Source organism: Alosa alosa, chromosome 6, assembly GCF_017589495.1.
Source record: "Alosa alosa isolate M-15738 ecotype Scorff River chromosome 6, AALO_Geno_1.1, whole genome shotgun sequence".
Taxonomy (NCBI): domain Eukaryota; kingdom Metazoa; phylum Chordata; class Actinopteri; order Clupeiformes; family Clupeidae; genus Alosa; species Alosa alosa.
Genome location: NC_063194.1, coordinates 15,045,195 through 15,071,716, shown reverse-complemented (window position 1 = coordinate 15,071,716; position 26,522 = coordinate 15,045,195). Strand labels below are relative to the sequence as shown.

The 26,522-nt window shown below is 44.9% G+C and overlaps 2 protein-coding genes across 6 annotated transcripts; both read left to right on the top strand.

Moving 5' to 3' along the window:
* The first annotated feature begins 931 nt into the window (after positions 1 to 931).
* tnrc6ba (trinucleotide repeat containing adaptor 6Ba) lies at positions 932 to 16,365 on the top strand. 5 transcript variants are annotated; one of them, XM_048245064.1, is made up of 21 exons: positions 932 to 1,012; positions 2,557 to 2,644; positions 2,753 to 2,774; positions 4,379 to 4,740; positions 4,868 to 7,507; positions 7,611 to 7,778; positions 8,379 to 8,560; positions 8,823 to 8,891; positions 8,980 to 9,144; positions 9,408 to 9,527; positions 9,714 to 9,866; positions 10,141 to 10,251; positions 10,492 to 10,693; positions 11,027 to 11,191; positions 11,363 to 11,530; positions 11,623 to 11,766; positions 12,311 to 12,403; positions 12,658 to 12,870; positions 13,358 to 13,428; positions 13,844 to 13,983; positions 14,268 to 16,365. In XM_048245064.1, exons 4-21 carry the CDS (start codon positions 4,569 to 4,571, stop codon positions 14,908 to 14,910), a joined length of 5,619 nt encoding a protein of 1,872 aa, XP_048101021.1. In that variant the 5' UTR covers positions 932 to 1,012; positions 2,557 to 2,644; positions 2,753 to 2,774; positions 4,379 to 4,568; the 3' UTR covers positions 14,911 to 16,365. The 5 variants fall into 5 exon arrangements, with proteins under 5 accessions (XP_048101021.1, XP_048101022.1, XP_048101018.1 ...); XM_048245065.1 differs by having other exon boundaries at positions 948 to 1,089; positions 4,868 to 7,501; XM_048245061.1 differs by having other exon boundaries at positions 948 to 1,089.
* An 812-nt stretch (positions 16,366 to 17,177) lies between these two features.
* Positions 17,178 to 26,219, top strand: csnk1e (casein kinase 1, epsilon). Its single transcript, XM_048244960.1, has 11 exons — positions 17,178 to 17,402; positions 19,472 to 19,562; positions 20,170 to 20,280; positions 20,525 to 20,673; positions 20,928 to 21,156; positions 21,354 to 21,524; positions 22,880 to 23,028; positions 23,243 to 23,438; positions 23,536 to 23,675; positions 23,833 to 23,899; positions 24,109 to 26,219. The coding sequence occupies exons 2-10, from the start codon at positions 19,487 to 19,489 to the stop codon at positions 23,863 to 23,865; spliced, it is 1,254 nt and encodes a 417-aa protein (XP_048100917.1). The 5' UTR covers positions 17,178 to 17,402; positions 19,472 to 19,486; the 3' UTR covers positions 23,866 to 23,899; positions 24,109 to 26,219.
* The last annotated feature ends 303 nt before the right edge of the window (positions 26,220 to 26,522 follow it).

Genomic DNA, 26,522 nt, shown 5'->3' with positions numbered 1-26,522 from the left:
GTGCATGAGAACACCAGCAAAACAATGGTTGGAATCCCTAGAACATGTAAATAAAGTTTGCTGAATTATTCAGTGTGTTTTCCTTAATGGCGTCATCAGGGGTGTAGTGGTAGCCTAAAATAAGAGGTGGGTAAACTATGAATTCTGTAATCACGGTAAGGTGGACTGCCCCATCAGATTAAAAAAAAAATTGTCCAATGTTTATACCAGTGGTAGAGTGTTGATGAGAGTACATATTGTGAATGTGGATAAAACAGTGTGATTTTTGAATGTTAAAAGTTGCAATTTGTGAATAAACTCTTTTGAGAGGTGGATATGCTCTACTTTTGAAATTTCAGACGTGGATAAACTGAGTTTACTTGCGTTTAGCTTCCACTACATCCCTAGGTGCCATGATAGTACATTGCACAGTGCACACTGAAACATTGTAGGCCTATAGCATATTTTTTAACTTGCTGGCACTTGTCATCATGCCTGGAAAAAAAAAAAAAAATTCTCACAAAATGTGCAAGTCTACTAGGCCTATTTGGTAGTCTAGACAGGCCTAGGAATTGAGACATTACGGCTGATGTGCACGTGCATGTAGTCTACATCTACTGAGCCTAGGCTTACGTGTTTATGCCATAGACGTGTGTCTTTTATAAAAAAAAAAAAGAAGAATGTTCTTGGTTACAGATAACCTATCAGCAATCAACGGAAAGTTACTTACCTAATTAGGGAATCTTGACGTCAGTAAACCTTGTTTTATACATAGGGACATTGTAGTTTATAGTTACAGTTAAATTATTGTTATGCAAAAAAATGATTTTAGTTGATAAAGTTAGCTAACCAACTCGATAACGTAACGCGAGAGGTAGTCAGTTTGCAAGTCCTCCCCCTCCCTCGGCTAGCAATGCAACTCAAGTTAGCTATCTGACTCACTTTAGCCCAGCCTTCGCTTTCGCCGTTCGTCAACAACCCTGGTTCAAGCAAAATGGCCGATAGTAAGAGGAGTAGAAGCAACCACATCGTAGTAAGGAACGCAAAATATCTTCATTCCCAGCTCGAAGGAAAATAGGAGTCTTTTTCTCTAGTTGAGCCTTCAACTAGGTATTTATCAACAACCATGCTTTCTGCAAGTCGTTTTCATTATAACATTTATTATCAAGATTAGACCGTCAGCGATAGGTAGCTAAGGCTAGCTATCATTAGCTTGTTTATGCTACCGACAGCTAACTCTTTCGTTTGGCTAGCTAGCCACTAGCCAGTGGTAGCTGCAAAACGTAACTTCGAAGTCGAGCTAGATAGCTTGTTTTACTACCAGGCGACCTAGTTAACTGTAGATTATTTCCTGATTTCTGTCATAATAAAATATCATATGTAGATCTATCGCACGCATTTTTTAACCGAGTGAAGTTGACAATATAACGTAACATGAGCTATCAGAAGACTGTTCGGATGTATTTCTCTGCTGACTAGCTAGTGAGTGCAATCATTTGAGAATCAGGAAAACTTGAGCTAGCTTTCACTTCATCGAACAGTAGCTAGCTACTAGGTAAGTTTTTAACTATTTACATGGTAGTTCGTCGCCCAGTTAGCTAAGTAACCAGTGACATCTTGCTATCTGCATTGTTATGATTCTCCATATTTGCTAACCAACTAGCAAGAGAACATTGGGTTACGTGAAGTTCGACCCAATTCAAAACATTGTTCGATTACAGTAATGGTCGCGATTGGAAGTTGCACCAGTTATAGATTGTCATTGCTTGTAGTTAGGTAATCTTTGAAAACGATAAACACCATTTACTTTTTTTCTTAAATAAAGACACGCATGCAGTAAGGAGAAAAGAGGGACCGATAGCGAAGTTACTTCGCAAACTTGGAGGCGTAACGTCAACATTTGCACGAGCACAGAGCTGCCTCCCTCACTGCTCTTATGCTGTCGTATTTACCATGTTAACGTTAGGCATCGGTATACATAAGGTTAACGTTAGCTAGCGAGACGAACTTAAATCGCTGTCGAGTCTATATACTACACAACGTATTCCTCTATGCTAACAATATGTCGAGAAAGTGACGTTAGGTAGCATTTACCCTACAAATTAGCTGTACAGCTACAAATGAGCCGTCAAGTAAATCTCTTCGTCTGCTAGTTTTGCAAACCAGGTAAACTAGGTTATACGCGAGGCGCTGCAACAATGTTTGATTATTTACAAGTATTAGCATTGCAAGTGAAAACAAGGCTATAATATCGATATTTTGTCCACGTAAAAGGGCAATCAAAAGACGTTGAACTGTATTACTCATATCTCAATGCGTTAGCCTTTAGGTTTTACGATGATGTGTCTTGACAGTTTTGGATTAATTTAGCTCAGTAGCCATCCACCTTTGAGCGGCTTAACTCCAGCACTGTTCTTAGCCAGCAAGTGGTGGGTTCTTCCTCGACGTAACGTTGGTCAAATTACCTAGTCACTTATCCACAGTTTTAATGATCGCATCGGTAGGTTTATTGGATGTCTTTAAATAATAATTTGCAGTTTTTGATGCCCCAACTATGTTCTGTTTATACCCTCGTAGAGAGGATTACCACGAAAGGCAATAGCAGTTAATGGAAGACAATACTATCAAGACAGAAGAAAATAAAATATGGGAAGGTTCCCAGAAGGTAAGCTACCGTGGTTATGAACATACCGGTTGTAGGTACACTTTTAAATTATGCATAAATTACTCTGAACTTGACTGTGGATCATGGAAGTATATGTTTGTGTTTTAGGGCACAGAGCAGAAAAATAAAGGTGAGAAACTTTAAGAACTTCTACATTCCTACCTGACATGGTAAAGGCCTGGTGAACCGGATGTCTTTGAGTTGAAGGAAATATGTATGATTTTTTGGTTACACTCTGGTTGTGTGTTGTATTTAACAAAACACATTTTCATTTAAAGCCACTGGACAGATCTTTCCATGTTGTACTCTTAGCTTAAATCTTTGGCTTGGACACTTCAGTTTGTTATGTCCAGCAAAGTCTTTGAATTACGAATTGTTGGTGGATGGAATGAAGGGTGTCTTTGGCTAGAGCCTGACCAATATGGGATTTTAAAGATAGGATAAGTGATGTCGGATGGTTTTTATGTTTTTTAGCATTTGTCCAAAGCAACTTGCATTGTATTTGAACCAAAGACCAAACAAAACACAGCACAGCTCACCCCTCCCTTCAGTGCTCCCAGAGTAACTCCACACAGTGTTTTGTTATTATTTGGGGGACAAGCTGCCCCCTCTTTGTTTCCAGTTCACAAAGCTAGGGCTGTGTAAGAATTTTTTTTTACAATGTTCTCAGCGAATAGCGAACTAGAGGAAAGTATGGACTATTCACTGAATGTTGCAAGAAATGTTACGTGTTAGAAATTGCTTAGTATCACATCCAAGACTAATAACAATTAAGATATTTGAGGATTTTAAAAAATTGTTAATTGCTATATTGGCTGATTTTCATGTTTAACAAACACAATGTAAAAACTTTAGTGGGATACAATGTGTTTAAATAGGCCTAACTATCTGGTAGCTGAATGAAAGGCTTATGTGCAATAAATTGTAAAATAATTATTATAAGTTTGTCAAGCCTTTGTTCTTTGAGAACCTCACACCATTGCCACTATAACTAGCCTAACCTTAGTTAACAGAACTGCATCTATGCCCTACTGTCAACCATGTCATTAGCTAACACCAGTTTTGTGGCTAACTAACTTGCCAACTGTCAGTATGGTCAGAAAATATATATTGGATGAAAGTCAGAAGAGAAAATTAAAGTGCTGCTGTTAAGTTACCTGGGATAACTGCCTTCGTGTTTTGCGAATACACCAACAATCAAGTTAGCTTCCATTATGTGTTAAGCTTGTGACCAATGCAAGCTCAAAGATTAACGTTATTATGGTAAAAAAAATGATGCATGGCTGCTAAATGTTCTCTGTTTTATTTAGGGTTACAGAATAAATTTGAATATTTACTATTGTTTATGAACGTGAAAATTGCCCTACCATGACTACTTAGAGTTACGCCACAAAGCTGTGAAGCAACAAGCTAAGTCTTCGTTGTCTAGTGAAGGAAGTGAAACCAAACTATGCCTGTTCAAGTGCCTACTGGTGGACAAACTATGTAACGACACTACTGGAAATTTAGATGAAAGATCAACATTCGGCTTTCCGGCAAAAATTCGGCAAATAGCAAATATTGTCAGATCATATCGGCTTGTCAATTTATTGGTCGGTCTCGAGCTTTGACTTCATTATTATGTATCAGATCCTTATGCATTTTAGAATGTTATATTAGCAAAAAGCTTACTGTGTTAGAGTGCAATTCACATTAAATCTCTATGGTGAACCAATTTTGCTTTTCTGCTATCAGATTCAAACCAGCCCACATCCACAGAGACTGAAACAGTGATCCTTGAGCCTGACCCAAGCCCCCCCTGTCTGCGGCCCCCAGTCCTGCCCTTGGGGCTTCTAGCAGCCCCCCTCCGGGTGGGAACAATGCAAAGCGGGCAGTTGTGGCCAACGGACAGCCCCCCACCGTATCCAGTCCGCCACAGCGCTACATGCCCCGCGAAGTGCCCCCACGATTCCGTTGCCAGCAGGACCACAAAGTGCTACTGAAGAGGGGCCAGCCTCTACTCTCCTGCATGCTACGCGGAGGAGGTAACAACGGGGAAGGCACGCCCCCTCTCTCTTATGGAGATAACCCCGAGTCAACCACAACTGGAGCCTCAGGTGCGTGTGCAGAATCAGATAGACAGAAGAATGTTGGGGGATAGAATTAGAGGCTTCTTGGTTAAATTGATACTAAGAGTTGTTGAAATGTTTTTTGAAGTGTTGTGTTTTTGTGCCCCATTTACAGATTCTGGCTTAGGCACATCTCTCTCCCTCTCATCCACTTCAGCGGCCACTGCTTCTGAAACTTCCAGTTATGCAAATTCGACTGTGGGGGAGGGCTCTGGCAGCCAGCCCTCCTCTCTGGACTTGGACAAGGTGATCATGGACGGTACAAAGCTGGAAGAGTGGCCCAGTATTTTGGAGGCTGGCCTGGTTGAGAAAGAGACCGACAATTACGGAGCCCAGAACAGCAGTGCCTCTTGGAGTGATGGGTTCCTTCAGCAGCAACAGCAGCAGCCAGTGCTGCAGGTGGCATTAGGAGCGGAGGCTGTTGAAGGGAAAGACAGTGTGTCCGGTAGTCCCCTCTCTGCTTCATCACCCAGCGAATGTCCTCAGTCCGGCGGGATGTGGGCCTCCTCTACTCAGGCTGAAATTGAGGAATTAGTCGGAGCTACAGCACAGTCCTCCATGTCCAAAGGCTCCCCTCCTGAAAATCAAGAAAGTTTACTTGGCATCGGTAGTGAGGTGTCTGGTGCCAACTCCAATCCAAATTGCAATTCTTCAGCCTGGCCTGCCTTGGTGCAGGATGAGATCGAGAGGGCTATTGCTGCTGCCATAGAGACGAAAGCACCCTTATCTCAAAGTTCAGTTTCCTCCATGTTAGACAATGCCCCCCTCGTCACTTCCTCTCCTGACTCTGCGAGTCCGGAGAATCAAGAGCTTCAGGCACAGGAATTATGCTCTGTAGATGGCGCACGTGCGCTTTGCCAGCAAGATAATCAGGGGTCAGAGGTTAAAACGGGACCAAAAAAAGGAGATGGCGACGATGGTGACATGGACTCCAGGATTCCAGGGGGCGTGGGAAACCTCTCCACCTCCTCATCTTTCTCTGCCATGTCGTCGTCCTCGTCTTGGAAAAGCCCGCTGCTGCCCTCGTCCGACCCCAACACAGGTGCCTCCAGGGCTGACTCGTGGGACACAGGGATGGAGGTGGGTGGTGGTGGTGGTGGTGTGTGGACAGCTGAGAGCCCCACTAACGAAAAGGGAGCACAGGTGAGTGCCGGCACCGGCTGGGGGGTGCTGGGCAATGAGGGCAGCTGCATGACCCGCGGGGTCTCTCAGGTAGCGTGGGATGGGGAGGGGGGTGACATTGACACGGACACACAGGAAGCTGCTCGACGTCCCTCCAGCTCGGCAGCCGGCAGCGTTGGCGACGGAGACGGGAGCGGCAGTAACAGCTGCGGAGGCAGTGTGGTCAGTGCGGGTGGCGGGGGCCTGTCGCAGGACTCGCAGGGCTCCCTGACCTCCGAGAAAGCTGAGGATAATCAGAAAGGGGACGGGGATGGATCCGCAGGGGTGTTTACAGGTCAAGAGGAAAGCGGGGGGGACAGCTCCATGTCCGGCACTCAGCACCATGACCACGACCAGGCCCAGGTCCCCTCTGGACTCCAGAACCCCAGCCCTGCGGTGGCCTTAAGGAACATGCTCGGGCGGGGCGACTTGGACCCCAGAGTGCTGTGCAACACCGGCTGGGGGCAGACCCAGATTCGGCAGAACGTCGCCTGGGATGTGGAACCAGTGGACAGAGGTGCACGAAGAGATAACTCCTTCAACAGTGCTGGTGCTCCCGCAACGTACTCCGGTGGCGCCAGCAACACAAACGAACCAGGAACGGCTTCACAAAGGTTCGGCCTGGCACACTCAAAGGAGGGCTGGCATGGCGTTAACACTTCACTGTCATCGCGAGGCCCACCTCCACCACACGACTCGCACGCTGTTCAGAAAGCTGCAGCCGGCTTGGAAGGTGGTCACGGAAAACTGACAAGGGACATGAGCCGGGGGGACGGTGGGGAAGGCCAGGGAAAAGGATGGGGCAAGGGGGAGCCGGACTGGAGAGAGTCGAAAAGGGACGACCGAGAAAGTGGGGAATGGGGAAATTTTGGAGGACAGGGTACCTCGTCCAGTGCAAAGGGCAGTGGCTGGGGAGATGGACAGGAAGAGAAAGGGACCGGCAGCTGGAAGGAGCTATCGATGGGCACAGGTGACTGGAGGCAGAATCAGTCCGGTGGTGGTGGTGGTGGCGGCGCCGGCTCGTGGAAGGACGGCAAGGGAAGCAGCACCGACGAGGGATCGTGGTCCAACTGGGACGACAGCAGGCCAAAGAAAAGCTGGGTAGCTGGATCAGGAGGCGGTGACGTCAAAGCTTACCAAGGCTGGGGTGCCAAGCAGATGGCCACCAGCCAACTCCCCGCAATGAAAGGCCCAAATCAGCAGCAACAACAATCACAGGCTCCTCAGCCGCAGGCACTCCGCGCAGACCCGAGGGCCTTGCAGGAGGGTCGGGGACGAACAGGCGGTGCCCCGCACCCGAACCAGAGCCAAAGCTCCGGCTGGACGTCCGGCCCCATCCCCCAGGTGACGACCTCGTCTGAGCCCAGCGGCTGGGAGGAGCCCTCGCCTCAGTCAATCAGCCGCAACATGGAGATCGACGACGGGACAGCCGCCTGGGGCGACCCGAGCTGTTACAAAAGCAAGAGTGTCAACCTGTGGGACAAGAACAGCGCCCAGGGTCAAGCCCAGCAGCAGAAGCCCCTGCAGCAGCCGCCGCAGTCCCTTGGCAGGCAGGCAGGACCCCCCATGAACCGAGATTCTAACCTGGGTAAAGGTGAAAATACAAAATGTGCTTTAATAAGCATTCACACAGATATAGCTTTGTTCAGATAGGTGGTATGTTTTATATATGATGCTGACAGCCTCTTCTCTTATAGCACCCTCCATGTGGGGAGGTGTAGGAAGGGGTCCCCCAGAACACTCGGGTGACAACGGGACGACAACGTGGGGGAAAGGCTCAGAGTCGTCCAGCGGTTGGGGTGAACCAGACGACCCTGGAAAAGGCAGTGGGTGGGGCAGCCGCTCCCCCAATCCAATGAAGTCTGGTGAGTTACTTCATACAACTTAAAGCTGCAGTTGGCAAGTCTGACAGATTGAGGGGACTTAGCTAAAATGTTGAATGTTTACAACTCTCATACCCCTCCCCCACTACCACCGAGCACCCTCTCATCGAGTTTGTGCTCGTCAGTGCACACCAGACTGCACCAGACTATGATTGACAATCAGATCTCACACAGCCCTGCTCTGATTGGACCAGAAGAACCGTGAGCTGTGGATTTTTGCAAAACAAATAACAGGCTCTAGTTGGAGGTAGAAGTGTGTTTTGTTTTCTAAAACCAGCTGATTTATGTTCTGTCGGAGCATAGTGTCGGTTTCAGTGAATATGATCAAAAAAATCTTGCCAACTGCAGCTTTAATGTATAGAAATGTCATGTATGTAATAAATGTATGTATGTGCATATATATGTCTATGATGTTTTGGTTTTTCTGTTTTGGGCTTCCCATCTATCCTTCCATTATGTCAAGACAAATCAGCTTTTTTGCACATACACATGCATCGTTTATACAAGGGAACAAGACCTTGTTTCTGGAGGACTAACATTACATTTTGTGATTTCACTGACATTGTTTGGTATGTTTTCCAGGATCAAAGACTATGCAAGAGGGCTGGGGTGAGATGGACAGTTCCATGGGCACGACTCGCCACTCCAGCTGGGAGGATGAGGATGAAGGCTCTAACATGTGGAACAACACAGGATCTCAAGGAAACAGCTCCTCCTACAGCTCTGTAGGCTGGGGCCATGGAAACAAGAGGGGAAACAATAAGGTACAGTAGTCTATATGCCAAACCCTCAAAAAGATTAATTGTAAGAAGGTATTCAGTAGATGTGAGCATAGAATTGTGTTTTCTCATAAACAGAGATGAAGGTGGTTTCTTTACAGATAAATGACCTATTGATACACATTTAGGTGCAGTTGCATTTCAGATGAAGGTTATGATGTATGATCTAATTTATTCAGGTTGTCATGATGTACACACCCTCATTAGACATTTGTATCTAAAGTTGTATTGTCGTTGTGTTTTCCAGGGTGGCATGAAAGGTGGTGATTCGTGGATGAATCCTGTGAATAGGCAGTTCTCAAACATGGGCATGTTGGTGAGCAATGTTCATTGAACAGACCCTTTTTTGTTTTTAAATCACAGAAGATGGCTGTTTGTGTTGACTCTTGTGGGCTTGTTGACAGGATGATGATCCAAGTGTTCTCCAGGACAAAAGGATGGAGGGCGACAAGAGGGGGATGAACGAGTACAACGGAGAGATGCGGAAGGGAAGGGGTGGTGGCGGTGTCTTCAGAACACCAGCCTCCAAGGAGGTCGGAGGTGGAGAGGCTGGGCCCTACTTTGACAAGGTGCCAGAGCACTCAAGCTGCACATTCATCCTCATGAAAAAGTATAGGCAGTGACTGAAAATGCACCTGTGGGGTCAACTGGCAGAGCAGGGCCCTAACAACACCAGGGTCACGGGTTTGATACGCAGGGAGCTCACATACACAAGGAAATGAATATCTCTGCTCTGCTAACACCAGATCTTGATGGTGCCTGCTTAATGAACAAATGTGAATGTATTTGAATCTAAAGGACTGCACTAAATGGAAGCATGTGTCTGTTTCAGATGGGAGGCCATGGCGTGTTTGGAGGCAGTGGGGGGATGCCTCCGCTCCGAGGGATGCACCCCATGAACCCCACGCAAGGGATCCGTGCCCAAGTGCCTCCGCAGTTCCTGTCCCCTCAGGTACTTGTGTTTGGGTTTGCCGTCATGCTGACCCATCTCCTGTCTTCCTGCAGAGTTGGTGCTGCTTATGTTGTTACTCCAAATATTTGTTCTGTAGTTGGAGTCATGCATGATTTTCTTCAAGATTTATTTTTGTCAATATTTACACAAGCAGTAACGCTTCCTAATCTGTGTGGGGCGGCGCAGGTTCAGAGCTCCATTCTGAAGCAGATGCCCCCACCCTCGGGTAACCTGGTGGGGGGCATCGGGGGCGTTCCAGGCGGAGTGTTTCCTCCTCAGCTCTCCCCCCAGCACCTGGCTATGCTGAGTGGCATTCATCCTCACATGCAGCAGATCCTGGTAAATATTGCACAGCACATATTTCCATTCCCACTTTCTTCCTGCTCCAGTGACGTGAATGCAGTGTTGTCCTGTTTCAAAGGCTGTGTATGGAATAGGTTGACGGTTGGGGTAGTGCACGTTTGGATGGACTGCATGCTCTTGTGCCTCAGGCAAATCTTCTTGCAAGTCTTGCTTTCATAGGCTTGTAAGCTAATCTTTTGTATTTGCTCGATAGTCAGGCTAAGGTGTCTCTCTCAGACTGACCCCTGTGTCGTATGACTGTGTCTTGTAGGCTTGCCAGTTGCTTTTGCAGCAGCAGCAACAACAGCAGCAACAGCAGCAGCTTCTACAGAACCAGAGGAAGTTCCCACAGCCTATGCGTCAGCAGCCAGACCCACAGCAGGTAGGCTGCATTAGCCGGCAGAGCTGGCGCCTAGCCACCAGTACTACGCCATAGGCATTTATGCTCCTAGTTGGACTCTGGGTTGGGGGCATTGTCTGTCTGAATTGTGCAGGAATGAAAGCCTCTGAAAAACACTGGCCAAAAGGTGGTCTGACAATTGTGTAATTTTCAATATTAACAACATTAACAAACCATTTTGTAAAATAAACACTACTTATATTCCTATATGTGTGTGTATAGCTGGCCAGAATCATGGCTGTTCTCCAGCAGCAGAGACAGCAGCAGCAGGGTGTAGGAGGAGTTGGGACGGTTGGCTCCAAGATGTCTCCATCCCACCTGGGAGGAGTGCCACCCAAACACTCGATGCCCGAGCACCTCCAGCACCCAGGGTTGGGCAGCACGCTAGCTGAACTCCAGGCCAAAGCACAGGGGGGATACCCAGGTTTGTTTATATAGATAGATTGGTATGATCAGTCTCTTTGATATTTGTGTCTCGTTGCTGATGGTAATAGGTTACTTAACTACAAACTTATATCTCTAAAACATGATTCATCACAATGTAAACTGAATGTACTGCAACAAGTTAACAGTCCAGTGATCAGTTTCGCAAACGGACCTACAAAAGCTCTTGGGAGTATATCAATAGTATCTGTTAGGTTATTTCATTCTTCAAAGGGAGGAGGCTCCTCCAGTATCGACTGTCTGAAATTGAATTGAATTGGAAAAAGGTCAAAATTGCTTTGACCTTCAGTGTTCTGTTTCTGTGCTCCGTCAGGATTTGGCTCTCCGGCCGGTAACCTGTCAGGACTGGAGCTGGGAGGGATGGTAGGCGCCCCGGGCGCCGTGAAGGACTCTGTGGGGCCGCAGTCTCGCTTCAAGTGGATGATGGAGGGCCACTCCACGGCCCCCTCGCCCCCAGACGCAGCTCTCCATAAGAACGGTACGTGAACAGGACAGATGAGGTTTTCCTTGCCACTATCACCTGTATGGTTGGTCTGGGAGGTTTGAGTCTTGGGTCTTAAGAGGTCCTTTGAGACTGCTGCATTCAGTGTTAATAATTCTATAGAGGTGAGGTTTTAATTGTCCACTGACTTCCCGTTGTCCTTCCCAGGTCCATTGACCACCCCAGGCAAACTCATCGGTGGCACCCCTTATGCTCAATATGACCTGCTTGGAGCAGACGGTTCTGGCATGACTTCTCAAGTTCTCTCCGACAACTGGCAAAGAACCACTGGCATGGGTCAGGGTCCCATCATGGGCACTTCAAGCTGGCCTCCTGGTAAGACTTCCTCAGAACCTTGTCCTGTTTTGGAGGCGTTTTGACGGTTTAGTTAAATGGGTGTCGTAATATCATGTTTGTTCTGTTGGCAGAATTCCAGCCTGGAGTGCCCTGGAAGGGGATCCAGAGCGCTGACCCAGAGTCTGACCCCTACGTGACCCCAGGAGGTGTGCTCTCTCCCCATGATCCGCCTAATCTCAGTGACACTGACCATCAGTTACTGCGAGATAACACAGGTATTATTACATTGCACCACTGCATTGCACCACTCAGAATGTGCCTGTTTAATTAGGTGATCGTAAATTAGCATTGATACTTGACTAGTTACTGGAAGTTACAGGAAGCTTCTCAACGAACTGGGCATTCCGGCACACCAGTCCTGTACACTGACAGGAAAGTGTGGGCTCCTACATCTTGGGGAAGTTAGTCAGAATTGCTAACATTTATTTGCAAAGCACTGTTAACTCTAATTGCAGTAGATGTTATTGCTGACCGCTATATCCTCATTCACATCTTTTCCATTTGAGCGCTTAACATAAGAATTAATGTTAAAACGTAGTTTTTTTTTTTATTTTTTTTTTATTGAGCCTATCTCCACACTTAACCATTTGGCAAACAAACATACTCTTTTGATTTTACATCAAAGATCTATTTTGCATTCCGTTAAGATTCTTTGAGACTGTACACTTTGTCTTTACTGATTCCTCAAGTAAAGTGAAATTGTTCTGTGACTGAAAGGTCTTGTCACATTATAGTCTGTGTGCTTGCCATGTCTTGCAGGCTCAAACCCTGCCCTCAACACCTTGCTGCCTTCACCAGGTGCCTGGCCCTACAGTGCCTCAGAAAGTCCCCTCTCCAATGCACACAGCTCGGGTAAGTCAGCTGCTTCTCTCCCTGAAGGAGAATCCATCCATCCAGCATTACCTACCACTGGCCCATCATGCAGAAATTGTTGATTTCTTTATGAACTATTGTGTAATAGTGTGCTGTACAACCCAATTAAGTCATGAGGACATTTCTATCACTGGGAGATTTGAAATATTTTGCAGTGCAGACATGCATGGTACTTGTGCTGACTTGTCTGTTTCTCAATCTGTGTAAGTGCAACTGTCCATGTCATATTACAGCAAAGTACTCCGAGTACAAATCCAGCTGGCCCCCTGAACCAATTGGACATAGTAAATCCTGGAAAACCAATCGGAACAGCTCTCAGCCTTCACGCCCACCTCCTGGACTCACCAATCAGAAGCAAAGTTTGGCATCCCCTTGGCCCACCGGAGGACCACGGTTGGCCCGAGGTTGGGGGGGAGGGAGCAGCCAAGAGACAAGGTTTGAGTCGGGTAAGGGCATCAAGAACACTGTGTGCACATTTCCCTTTCACGGTTTACTGTGGAGTTACAGAAAACTCGTGTTTTGCATTCAGTTTCAATGTTCGATGCCCATGGATGCATTTTTGTTGAGTGTGTGTGTGGTGGCTGACTGTGGTTAGCAAAGTATTCCATGGTCAGGTCAAAACAGATGGGATTGAAGGTATTCTTTGCTCAAATGTACACCATTCCTTTTAAGTGTTGAGCAACACAGTTCTAGAAAAACTTGAACTTAGAAAGAATTACATAAAATTGTACGTTGACACACATGCTTAAATATGGACTTGATGAATTATTAGTCATGTAAACATTCAATGAAGCAGAGTATTGTTTAAAAATACTGACACATCAACCATTCTAGAGAGCAACCCAACACCTGACCACATGAACTGCATCGGTCTGTGCACTTGCCTGTTTTTTAATTTTGCCTGTAATTTATTTATTTTGTGTTCCTGTCTAGACTCTGCTTGGAGTGACGGTTCGGCCCCCAGAGGAAGTTGTTGGCTGCTGCTAAGCAACCTTACCCCTCAGGTACAACGGGGTGAATGGAAATTTTCCTTGCAGTAGTGTTAGATAAGCTTGGGAGAGATGGGGGTCTGACTCTGAACACCAATAGTAAAAAGTTCAACTTCATTGGTTCTTCAAGGTTGGCCATGTATGTGCACCTGTACGTGAAATAGAGCACGTTCCTCTGCTTCATCTGCATGCTCCCTCGGATTTTAATGCCAATGAAATGTGACCAGGCGGGATCTTGATGTAATTGGATTGTAAAAAATGGCTTGGTCCATTTATTCAATCGGACAGTGTATGAATAATGAGTAGGATGGAGGTTTCAAACTGGTCAAAGTACGGGGCAGAAAATGTATGAAAGAAGCAAACTACAAATATTACACGACATTCTGATTTTTATCTTTTCGCTCTCTATAACCCCGGTTGTGGCTTGCAGATCGACGGCTCCACTCTGCGGACTATCTGCATGCAGCACGGCCCTCTTCTGACCTTTCACCTGGGTCTGACCCAGGGCAGCGCTCTGATTCGCTACAGCACTCCGCAGGAGGCAGCCAAAGCTCAGAGTGCCTTGCACATGTATGTACATGTCTGTCCTGAACACTTGCACTCCCACTCACTTTCATACTGAAGACAGTACCGTTTACATGTACACCTTGTTTACATGTTCAAGTTGATGTAGTGCTGAAAGTTATTCAGTAGATTCTGAAAATGAATCTAGTACGTATAAAAAATGGATCTCTTTGAGGACCGTAGTAAATCATGCAACATGGAAGTAAATTATTTTTGAGATAATTTATTTGTTGTAATTTGATGGTCATCATGCTGTAGTGATATAATCCTTATTATTTCTTCCTCCATAGGTGCGTTTTGGGTAACACCACCATACTGGCTGAGTTTGTGAGCGAGGAGGATGTGGCGCGATACTTCGCACATTCCCAGGCTGCAGCCGGTGGGGCTGGTGGCAGCGGTGGGGCGGGAGGCATGGGGGTCTCCCCAGGCTCCGCTGGCCCAGGCACAGCAGGGGCCAGCAGCAGCAGCGGTGGGGGTAGCGGTGGCGGCGGTGGTGGGGCCCGAAAGGGTGACCGTGATCGAGCCCGAGGGTCACTGTCGGGCGGGAGCAGCAATGGTGCCGAGGCGGGGGCAGGGGGCAGTGGCGCCGGCTCCTCAGCCTCTGGATGGCAGAACCTGGACGTGGCCGGCTCTCCTCTGGACGGCTCGGCGGCGCAGGGATCCGGACTGGGCATCTTCGCCCAGTGGAGCACCAACGGAGCCGGGGAAGGGGAGGGAGACGGCGTGGGCATCGGGGGAGGGACCGGGGTGGTGGTGGAGCCGGGGCGCAGCGGGCTCTGGGGGGGAGTGACACCAGGGTACCCCAGCAGCAGCAGCAGCGGAGGCGGCAGCAGCCTCTGGGGGGTCCCCCAAATGGAGGACAGACACCAAATCAGCAGCCCTGGTGCTCTGTTGCCAGGCGACCTGCTGGGTGGGGGAACTGATACCATCTGACTATCGTGAGCCCACAAGAGACACACACGGACACACATACATGGACACAGTTCATACACTGGGTGAAGCACTCAGTCACATGCACTTGCGCACACACACACACACACACACACACACACACACACACACTGCACGTGGATACACACATGAACACACTCACCATTAGGAATTTCAACTTACACTGGAAGAAATGCAAATAGATGTGCATACACTAGGGATAGCCACAAACAGAAACACTGACACAAAATGTACTTAACTCATCCAGTGGCAGAATTCTACAGAGAAAAAAAATGTTTGTACGCATTTTCCTGTAATGTAACTGAATGCAGGGACTGTTCTAGAAAAAGTACAAGGCCTTCTTTCACAAATGAAGATTTCAACTGCTTAGACTTGAACATTTGAAAAGTCCAAGTCCGTTAGCCTGAGGCACTTAACGGAACTTGATCCTATTCAGCTGGAGACTTATTTGAGTTACACATGCACATCCAAATCCAGAAAAGCCTTGAAAACAGATAGTCATTGTAACAGTGTTAAGAACATCATGTGTGATGTAGGGCAACATGCAATTTCTTTCTTTTTTAAAAGTCCCTTCTGGACACTGAATCAAAACACATGCAAATACACTGCTCAGATCCATATTAGAAACCATGTGTTATTGTGATTGTCAGTTCATATTTGTTCATTTTCACTTCATTTTGGGCAGTGAACTCCCAGTATTGTCATTGCTCCGGTCAAACCCCATACCACCTACTGTTTTTATTTCCTCTCGTCGATCATCTTAGTTGTTGTCATTATCATTATTGATATAATTATTTGACTTATTATTTTTGTTTGGCTGTTTGAGGCATTTTCTGTAGGTGGCCAGGTACTGTGTCGAGGACACTGCGTTGTGAATGTGTGTGAGTGAGACCAAATGCATAGACTGTGTCTGTGTACGTGTGCATGGGAGTGAGACTTTTTTTCTAATGTATGTTTGCGCAAAAAACATCACTCTTTTTTGTCTCCTTGAATGTTTGTTTGTGAAGCTGCTTTACAGAACGTCTGTATCGTTCAGTGTGCTCTGTACGCTACGTGCTGGTTGTGTGCTCATGAACATTGGCACTAATATTGTTGTTTTTCATTTTAAAGTGTTTTTTAGGGTACTCTGTGTAGTCTTTTTTATTGGCCGACCTGCAATAATGATTGAGAGAACCTTTTTTCCAGATTCACCCGTCAGAAGGCATATGCATCTCGAAAGACCATGCCAAATCTTACTAGACTGAGCAGCGCAGCAAAGATATTTACAGACGCCTAAGAACTGTTGTAATATTTGTGTGTGTTATGTTGTTGTTTATCGTTTTAAGTTAAGAGACTTTTAACACTCCTTTCAGTGTTTTGATTTGAGATTTTACAAAGAGAAACTTTATTTAAGAAAAAAAGATTTAAGAGGTATAATAAATATGAAAGTATTGGCTATCACTTGTCCTGTGGTTTCTGCTCTTTCACAACATATTGAATGGGGATGTAAGGATAACTATGCTCAAAGGTTTAACTGCCTCTGTCCATACGTTGGCTACAGCCCACTTCCCCCACCATCAACCCTCTCACTAATGAAATTCCATTAAACAACCTAGACTGGACAACTGCCCTCTGCTCTGCACACTGATACATTTAGAAAACAAAGAATCTGCCAGGACACCCAAGCACACACTAAGACCGACTAACTGGATTTAGTTTTAAATAGATAATAATGACTTCTCTGCTGTCTTAAGACCAGTGCAGTAACTAGCAGATGTGCAGGGCTGATCTCTACTCTGGTGTTTGCAGGCCTGTCGTTCAGAATGGCCACACTTGTGGTTAGGGAATCTCTGTAAGCCAGGTGCATATAGGTCTCCTTGCTATGACCTCTGTGGAGTCACTGCTGTCCTTTTGGAATAACCTTTTCATGCTTAGACAAGAGGGCAAAGGTTTTGACCTTGGAATTATCTGCTTTGTGGGATATGTAATGTTATTGTAGCCTGCGAACAGAAGCATTCTGTACATTTCATCAGTAGTAAAAATAGCAGTCATGCAATTCATACACAAACATATGAACAAAACATAAACCTTGTGTGAGGTGTTAAGCTCTAGGATGTGTACAATATTTATGCAAATATTTGTTTTTATTATTAATATCTAATAATAATAATAACATTTCTAGAGTTGACCATAGCTGGGAATATGACTTTAAGGCAATCCGGGTGCCTTGGGCTTCCTACGAATGACATCATCGATGTTGTCAATGGTGCGTTGCAAGCAACGAGAGGTGGAGATAGACTGAGGCAGAGACGGGCATTCGCAGTGAAGCTTCTCAGGGACTATCAACAGGGCGTACTATAGAACGCAAGAGGAAAATTGGGGTATGAGATCCGTCAGAATCCGCTCCCATCCTTCGCTGCCCAAGGCTCAGTCTGACTGACAACAATCGGTTCAGCACCACCACCGCCTAACCTCTCAGATAAGCCCAATATCGGGTAAGAATGATGCCAACAAACCGCCGAAACCAGGGGGGAAAGGTGTAGGGGCTTGTTTCGCACAAACGTTAGTGTTGTATTCAGAGCATCGTAGAGGGGGAGGGGGCGATTTCAGATGACTATCCACACAAGCGTAACCTATAGTATACCCCAGTGTTAGGGTGCGGCAAGGAAAAAATACAGTATTTTTGGTAACGACATGGACGCCCGAACACTAAAGTTCTGAATTCGTCGGCGACATTTTATATCAAAATGGTGTTGCTTGTGGTTTCTAGCTAAACGAGCATCCTAACTAGAACATAACAGTGCTCCTTTCAGTGTTAGCAGGCTAGCTATTACTACGAAATGAGCTTCAATAAAATAGCATAGCACTGCACTGTACAAGCACCCTTTCGTGTAGAATCCTTGTAAATGTTAGATTTGTTACAATTTCACTGTCGATGCTGAACAAATCCACCTATCGCTACATTGTAAAGCCACTTTCCACCATAGCTACAATAGACTGGTATCGACAACTAATGTAGACAGTGTTCTAGAGTAAAAATGACGTATTGTAGCCCTTGAAATACTAATGAAACAAATCGAACATCTCGGGAATTATTCTCATTTGTAGCCTAGCCTACTCTTAATGTTAGTGAAATACTTCAGATGGTGACAACGCAGTGGCACCTAAGGAAACGAAACGATGCACAGGGTCGATGTACTCTTTTGAACGTAGCCTATGCATCGGAAGAGTAGTAATAGTTTATGAATATTGCAGATGGTGAAACATCCACGAGACCCCTTAGTTCATGGTTCGCCGTCTTTAGGTGTATGCATGCAATTTAATATTACAGTTAACGCTCGGTAGAATAATTCCGTGCACGGATGCAAGATCAGGCGAACAAAGCTTAGCCCATTTCAGTGACCCTTGATGGAATATCAGTCTTGCGAAATGTGAATATGCGAAACAGCCATAAAATTATTACATCACTGCAAGTGGCGTTGAGAGGGTCTGGTTTAAAGTTTGCATATCGAGATAGTGATAGGGGAAAGGGGACGTCGGTGTTATGTTTACATTAAGCTTGTTATTATGTTCCAGGCGAGGGATCTGTTGGGTCAACACATTGAAACCCTGAACACAGGTCACCAGAGGAAATTGTAGCTTAAATGTTGGGGTTTGCCTGTTTCAGGTGACTGGTCTGGTTCTTTGTGACTTAGGCCAGGTCCAGTTAAGTTTTTTTGTAGGCTGCGCAGTATCTATTAGGATAATCTAATAGTCCAACTAACTGTTAGTTAAAAGGTCCTCTATTGAGGATAGGCTCAGATGTCCTGTCAGTGGATGTATAGCCTCACGAGGAAAACGAGAGGGCTTTAAATAGGCCTACTTTACAGTTAAGAATTGGTCAACATTGCGAAAGGCTTTGTAATGTTTTTTTTTTTTTTTTTACTTAATTTGAAATTCGCGGTGTCAAGCATAGCCTGCCCTTTGGCGTTGCAGTGGTTGAAAATGTGGCGTGGTTCTTAGTGATAAATAAATGATGACGACTCCTCTAGCATCACGTGCTGCTGAAGACCCACTTCCACCGGTCCCTTGATTTTATCATGTGCCCTGATGCTGCGCATCATCCACCTCTAGCCTTTCAGTTACATGAACTATAGGCTTATACCATCCATATCTGTACAACAAACCTTAATTGCTACCATTCAGACATGGTGCATTTTCATCTTTGTAAATGATAGCTTACAAAATGTAAATCAAGGAGTTAATATGCCATTGCCTAGTCACCTACATCATGAAGGGACTGTCTTAAGAAGATTGAGATTTATTGGCAATTTGGGAGAGACTGCTTTTATTTGGATGACAGGTGACTAGCAGCAGTTAAGATTAGTTTTTATTGTGTATGTCTGTCTGTGCTAAAAATATGTTTAGTTTGCATGTGCAATTTAGCTTTGATTCCTTTTTACTGGCTGATTGTTTTTGGCAATTTTATTGAGTTTGGTTCAATTTGGATTTTAACTGTTATTTAGTGATGGCTACTTTCCAGTGACTGTCGCTTTTGTCTTTGTTATTCTATCTGACTTTGTAGCAAACTCGCACAAACATGGAGCTGAGAGTGGGGAATAAGTATCGGCTTGGGCGCAAGATTGGCAGTGGCTCTTTTGGTGACATATACTTAGGTGAGTCCACGTCCTACTTTCATTCCTTGTTGTTGTTCCGTGGGGATTCCTCCAGTGAATACTTTGTGTTCACCAATTTTCTAAATGCCTGTTTTACATATTTCCCTTTTATTGTTATGAGATTCCATGTCATGTGCAGCTATATATGCAAATTATTTTAACTGGCTACCAGTACCAATAACTATGTGTCTGTCATTTGTAGTTACGTTTTGTTAGTTACATGTGTGCACAGGTTTGTGGTAGCGAAGGCACGTGTGCCAGTAGCTGCACACACACTAAAATCAATGGGAGCACACACATGTCCACTGCACTAGATGAGTAAAAGTGTAGTAAATTAATAAATGTGTAAAACACACTCAAATCAATGGGAGCACACACACGTCCACTGCACTGTAGAAAAGTAAATGTGTAGTAAATTAATGAATGTGTAAAACACACTCAAATCAATGGGAGCACACATATGCCCACTGCACTAGATGAGTAAAGGTGTAGTAAATTAATAAATGTGTAAAACACACTCAAATCAATGGGAGCACACATATGCCCACTGCACTAGATGAGTAAAGGTGTAGTAAATTAATAAATGTGTAAATGTGTGCCCTGCCAGGTGCCAACATCGCCACAGGAGAGGAGGTGGCCATAAAGCTGGAATGTGTGAAGACCAAACACCCTCAGCTACACATAGAGAGCAAGTTCTACAAGATGATGCAGGGAGGAGGTTGGTTGAATATGTTTCACTGGTCAGTTTGTCTTAATGGGATGGGCGTGTGAAGACTGTTTTCAGCAATATGTCTGAGTCCAGTGATAAGAATTAATAATTAATAATTTGATGCATTTTAGCTACATGCTCAGAAGCGTCATCTTTAATGTTTGCTGCTCTATTACACTGAGTAGTCTGTTTGTCACATTGTAGTGGATGAGTTGATGGTAATGTCCATATTTTCCTTCTCTTCCCCTATTAGTTGGCATTCCCTCTATAAAGTGGTGTGGTGCAGAGGGGGACTACAATGTCATGGTTATGGAGCTTCTGGGTCCTAGCCTGGAGGACCTCTTCAATTTCTGCTCCCGAAAGTTCAGCTTGAAGACTGTGCTCTTACTTGCCGACCAAATGGTACAATGGACCTCTTAGACTTTTTTTTTTTCTCTCTCTCTCCAGCTCAGTCTCAATTTATTCCTTTCCCTATTTAACAGTCTCTTGTCCACTGACACACTTCTGGGGAGAGTAGGTTAAATTCCTCATAGCATCCAGTGTGGGTCACAGCAAGTAGATTTGTGTCTTGTGAAGTTTGTTAATCTATGTTGTTGCCTCCACAATGTAGCAGCATTGCTGCACTGCTGTCTCTAACACATTCCTGTGCTGTGCAGATAAGCCGCATTGAGTACATCCACTCCAAGAATTTCATCCATCGTGATGTCAAACCTGACAACTTTCTCATGGGCCTGGGCAAGAAGGGAAACCTGGTCTACATCATCGACTTTGGTCTGGCCAAGAAATACCGTGACGCCCGCACCCACCAGCACATCCCCTACCGGGAGAACAAGAACCTGACTGGCACTGCTCGCTATGCTTCAATCAATACGCATCTGGGCATAGGTGAGGGCAGCTGAAGACCTCTTGCTCCCATCTACCTTGTCAAAGCAAAGTGTTTTCAACTGAACTATGTTCTTCTTTTCTATGTCATTTGAAATGCTTATACTGGAACACTTATGTAAGCTTGAAGGCTCACTGTTATTATTTAGTTCATGGAATTATTGACCTTTCCCCCCTTTTTTGCCATTGTCCGCCTTTAGAGCAGTCAAGGCGTGATGACCTGGAGTCCCTAGGCTACGTGCTCATGTACTTCAACCTGGGCTCCTTGCCTTGGCAAGGCCTTAAGGCTGCCACCAAGAGGCAGAAGTACGAGCGCATCAGCGAGAAAAAAATGTCCACGCCCATCGAGGTGCTGTGCAAGGGCTATCCATGTGAGTTCCCAAACGCCTTTTTTACTGTGTGAACGCATGCCTAGGCATGTGGATCGGTACCTGAACTGTGAACTGAATATGTATTCCATATTCGGTGTGTATTCGTTTTGTCTCTTGTGACTGATATGTGGAATGCAGTATGGAGTGTTTTGCAATTTGTTACTCAAAACTGAAGGCCAGATGCACTAAGCCTTTTGCCCCTGCTGTCAGGCTCAAACATGCAGTCTTCAACTCCCCAGAAGTATGCTTGAAATGTGTCATAGAGGAAGATGAAGTATACCATCTGCGGCTTTAGTCTAGTATTGAGGTGTCGCCCGGTGCGTATAGTCTCCAAAAAACGTAATACTCAAGTGAAGAAAGGGCATGGAAATGCATGGAGGAGCCATAAGGCAGATATGACCAGTTAGACCTCTGTTTTTTTTTTTAAATAAATTGCATTTTGCAGGAAATTCTGTCTGTATAGTGTAATAGGTTGAGATATTTGTGGAACCTTTCTCAGTCGGTGTCAGTGCAGCAGTGACAGTCATATGAGGAAGAAGTGAGGTATTAAAAGTTTAAACATTCAAAGCATTGATGGGTTTTGCTGTAGTATAAAGAAAATCATGTTGGGACACTGAGGGTCATAGGTTATTGCAAATAGTATGCTTATATCAGGCAACTAGTTTTGGCATCATCTGCCAATTCATTTTGATCCTGCATATATACCAGGTAGTTCTGTGGAACATGTTGCAAAGCCTTCAAAGCACAACATTACAGACCATATCACTTAAAGACACTAGTGGAATGTAAGCAAGCTTTTATCAGGGCCAAAGGGGCCTTGGATACTTTTAGTAAGATTTTACCTGTTTTTTTTTTTTTTTTTGGGGGGGGGGGGGGTAGATTTAGACCAAACTCTTTTGCTGCTTCAAGTTATGATATTGTTACAATCACAGTCATGTTCTCTGTTGTGTGCTAGTGTTGCGACAAGAGTTGAGAGAGATTTCGTATTCTTTTTTTTTACCAGCTCATATTTGAGTTATCTACTGTGTAGGCACTCAAAATACCATTAGTGGGTGCCCTGATTAACAGATTGCCACTACAGGCAGCTTTCTACAGTGGAATATGACTCATATTGATGCTCATCTATGGATGAGTGTTTACACAGAGATGTGTGTTCCATAAAGTTGTTTCAAATGCTAAATTAAAAAAATTCCTGAAATGCATACATTAACTAAGAAGAAAATAGTGTGTGAGCATGGGTTTGAATTCCATGGTGGTCTTGAGCTTTCTCTGTTGGATATTTGAGTGATATTGTGAAAGCATAGCTGGGTGCTGCCTTAAATATTAATCTTTGAACTGGTGCTCTATTTTTGCAGCTGAGTTTTCCACCTACCTGAATTTCTGTCGCTCTTTGCGCTTTGATGACAAGCCAGACTATTCGTACCTTCGTCAGCTCTTCAGAAATTTGTTCCACAGACAAGGCTTCTCCTACGACTATGTCTTTGACTGGAACATGCTTAAGTTTGTGAGTACTAATCCTGGCCTTATCAGCAAACTACTTATTGTGACTAGAGACGGTGATTCATTTCATGTTTTACGAATGCATGATGTGAAATTGACTGCATTAAACATGGCATTAATGAATGTGTGTCAGAGGGTCTCGATGCTCAGTGCTGCCAATGTGAGTCTCATCCCCAAATGCCAACTGACATTTTTTCCTCTTAACTTTTGACTTGCAGGGTGCCAGCAGAACGGCAGAAGAGGGTGATCGGGAGAGGAGGGGAGGCGAGGAGCGTGACGAGCGAATTGGTGGGGGGCCACGAGGGTTGGCTGCACGGGGTCACCCACCTGGCCCCAACCCCTCCGCACCCAACCGGGTGAGAAACGGTCCTGAACAGGCCATCTCCAACCCCGCCTCGCGAGTCCAGCAGTCTGGTGAGTCTCTCATAGTGTTTACCTGCCTAGTTTCTGTGCCTATAAGAACTGCAGTCCATCACCCATACCTATCTGGTACCTCTTCCTCGCCCTGCAGGGAACACGTCGCCTCGGGCTATCTCGCGTGCGGAGAGGGAGAGGAAAGTCAGTATGCGCCTCCACCGAGGGGCACCCGCCAACGTGTCTTCGTCTGACCTCACTGCCCGCCACGACCAGTCTCGCATTTCCACGTCACAGGTGAGTGACTCTATCCAGTCATTTTTATCTGTCAGCTGAATGGTTCTCTAGAAGTCAATCTTTTTGTTCTTTTTTCAGTTTGCCTGAAATGGTTGGAATGAAGTTCAAACTCTGACTTTAGTTAATGGTTGGACTTTCTTGATGTTGCACCCTGCAGGTCAGCATGCCGTTCGAGCACCTAGGGAAGTGAGTCCTTCAGCTCCATGCACACTGGATACTGACTGGTGAGAGACGTCCACCCATGCACTTCCTCACACCACTGTGCACCAGTGGTTTCCATTTTAATGCCAACACGACTGTTGCGAATCAAAAAATGTTTCAACAATGGAACGTATGCGGCTTAATTTCTCATATAATTGAGCTGCAATAATTTAAATGTTCTGAGATGTTTGTTTTTTTTCTTTCTTTCCTCTCTTGAAACCTGCTTCACTAGGGCATCAGGTGACACCCCTTGCTCCAGATTCTTTTGGTTTTGTTTGTTGTTTTAATGTTGCCAGCGAGACAGACAGATGGACATTGAAGGAATGAATGGGGAAAAAGAGGCTGAATGGGTGTGAGTTGATGGGTTGCAGAAGTTGGCCAAGAGAGGTCCTTACCTATCTTCAACCAAAAGTCATTCAGGGGAAAGAAAAACAAACAGTATTTTTCTCCTCACACTGAAGACTGAACTATCCTGCATTATTTCCCACATGTTCTCCATTCGACTATGTCCTCATCACAACTGGGACACTGTCCATTTCCCAGTATGTCATAGGCAGGCCTGGAATGATCCAAGATGGTAGATTGATGCATCTAGTTTTAATTGTTCCTACAGAGAATGTAGCTGTTAGCATGTGCATATTCCAATCTGTGAGAAGTGAACATGTTAGTCTTTCACCAGTGTAATTTGCACACTCAAAGCCCATGGTACCTGTCTTCATTCTGGTTGTGCTTTGTTTTGTTTTAATCTGTTGTATTAATTGTAGGACAGCCAGGATATATCATTCACTCTTAAGATGGGTGGTTTATTATGTATTCATGGTTTATTGGAGAAGTGAAATTAAAGAGAGAGAGAGCGAAAGAGAGAGAGTAGGAAAATTAAGTCTAAGAGAAAGATGTAGGAAAGAATATAGAGGGCAGAGAGAGAAAGCTTTGGGAAGTGAAGATTAGTGCAGGTGCTCTGTTGGAGTACAGGATGGAAAGGCACAGGGTTGGATCTTTGCCCCTTCTCTTGCCAATGTCTTACTTGTCGTATTCTCTGTCAATGTGATCATGAATGTTTTGTGACCAACTTGACAACAAGCTAACGTCAAGGACCATGGGCCTGGTGGCTAAGATGGAAACACTTCATTGTTCTTTTTTATTTCCGAAATACCCACTTGAGCCCATTTCCTTTTTTAAATCCATACACACACCTGTGGAGGTGATATTTCACTTTTTTTGTTTTGGTGCCACACCACTCCAAGACTTGAGTCACATGCAGACAGTGGACACTGACCTTTCTCAATGTATTTGACTAGAGACTGCGTAAAGGAAAAAAAAATCAGCCAACTATCGTGGCAGTAATTCTTATGATTGTTCTTATTGTCAACATTTTTTTTTTACTTTTTAATTATGTTTGTTTCTGGAGATCTGGTGGGATGGGGGGGCATGAAGTAGAATGACATTTCTTTACTTTTTTTACGTCACTGTAATTTTTCTGTGTAAAGCCAAAATGTCGTTGGTTGTTTCGAGGTGTAATGTAGAAAAAATAAAATGCTTAAACCTGGGGAGGGATCAGAGTTTTATGAAATATATATACACATTATATATATATATAAAAAGTACTAAATTTGAGTGGGACTCAAAGTGTCACCTTGCTTACTGGGTCATTTAACAGCACTGCTGGGTGTGTCAGCTTTCCTATTATGTCATCTTCTCTGCAGTGGTGTGTGAAGCTTTTCTCAAAGGAGTGTCATGCTCAGGTGAAATTGTTTAACTGAAGGTGTGGGAGAGGCTTACTAAGTGATGGCCATTGTTTTATTTTTTAGTAATTTTTCCCACTTTTTATGTTTTAATTTTTATGTTTCCCTGTGTGTCTGCCTAAATGTGTATGGGGTACACCCAATGACAGTCCCTTACTTGTATGAGGGGGCAGGGGACGGATGGGTTGAACCCTAATATGGGGGTCTTGGCTTGATATTTTGCACCTGGAAACTTCTATTGGTTATTTAGACTACAGTTACAGTTGATCAACATATCTGCCAAAAAGGAGGAATTCTGATGTTTTGGCCATCTCTGTTTACAGTATGCATCCTGATCCTGAGACTGTGGTGCAATCACAGTAAGACTGTTCGTGCCATGTCAGCAGGCTGTTTAATGACCCAGTAGCAATTCCAAGGGAGGAAGGGGTTCTGGGTGGTATAGGGCTAGAAAATATTATTGGTCAGGAAAGGATAGGGGGACAAAGATTCACTTTCTGTATTGTGTACTGATATCTTGTACAGTTCTTTAACACACTTTAACTTTATTTACAACAGTATTTGTGTATATTTTATGAAGTAATAATAAAAAGTAAACAAAACAGTCCTGTCTTTTCTTGATCTTTTTTTCAGAGACAGGTTGGGAGAGGAAAAAGTTGTTAAGATGACAGATCTCGTTCACATCCAGCTTATTTTTGCTCTGTAGACTTGGCTCAGTCAGCCCACACGATCAGACTTCAGGCAAGCAACAAACTGGACCAGCTGGCACCAACATTCTAAAGGGGGATTACATCACCTGGCCTATTTTATGACAAGCCGTTTCAAAAGGCTATATGAAATGAATGCCCTGTAGAGATCAGATCATAGCTACGTTTGATCCAGAAAACGAAGGTTGACGACTTTGACA

Coding starts and splice junctions, on each gene's coding strand:
- tnrc6ba (XM_048245064.1), top strand. CDS start 4,569: ATGCCCCGCGAAGTGCCCCCACGATTCCGTTGCCAGCAGGACCACAAA. Junction 8,892..8,979: donor TCTCAAACATGGGCATGTTG/GTGAGCAATGTT, acceptor GCTTGTTGACAG/GATGATGATCCAAGTGTTCT. Junction 11,531..11,622: donor CACTTCAAGCTGGCCTCCTG/GTAAGACTTCCT, acceptor TTCTGTTGGCAG/AATTCCAGCCTGGAGTGCCC.
- csnk1e (XM_048244960.1), top strand. CDS start 19,487: ATGGAGCTGAGAGTGGGGAATAAGTATCGGCTTGGGCGCAAGATTGGC. Junction 20,674..20,927: donor TCTTACTTGCCGACCAAATG/GTACAATGGACC, acceptor TGTGCTGTGCAG/ATAAGCCGCATTGAGTACAT. Junction 21,525..22,879: donor GCTGTGCAAGGGCTATCCAT/GTGAGTTCCCAA, acceptor CTATTTTTGCAG/CTGAGTTTTCCACCTACCTG.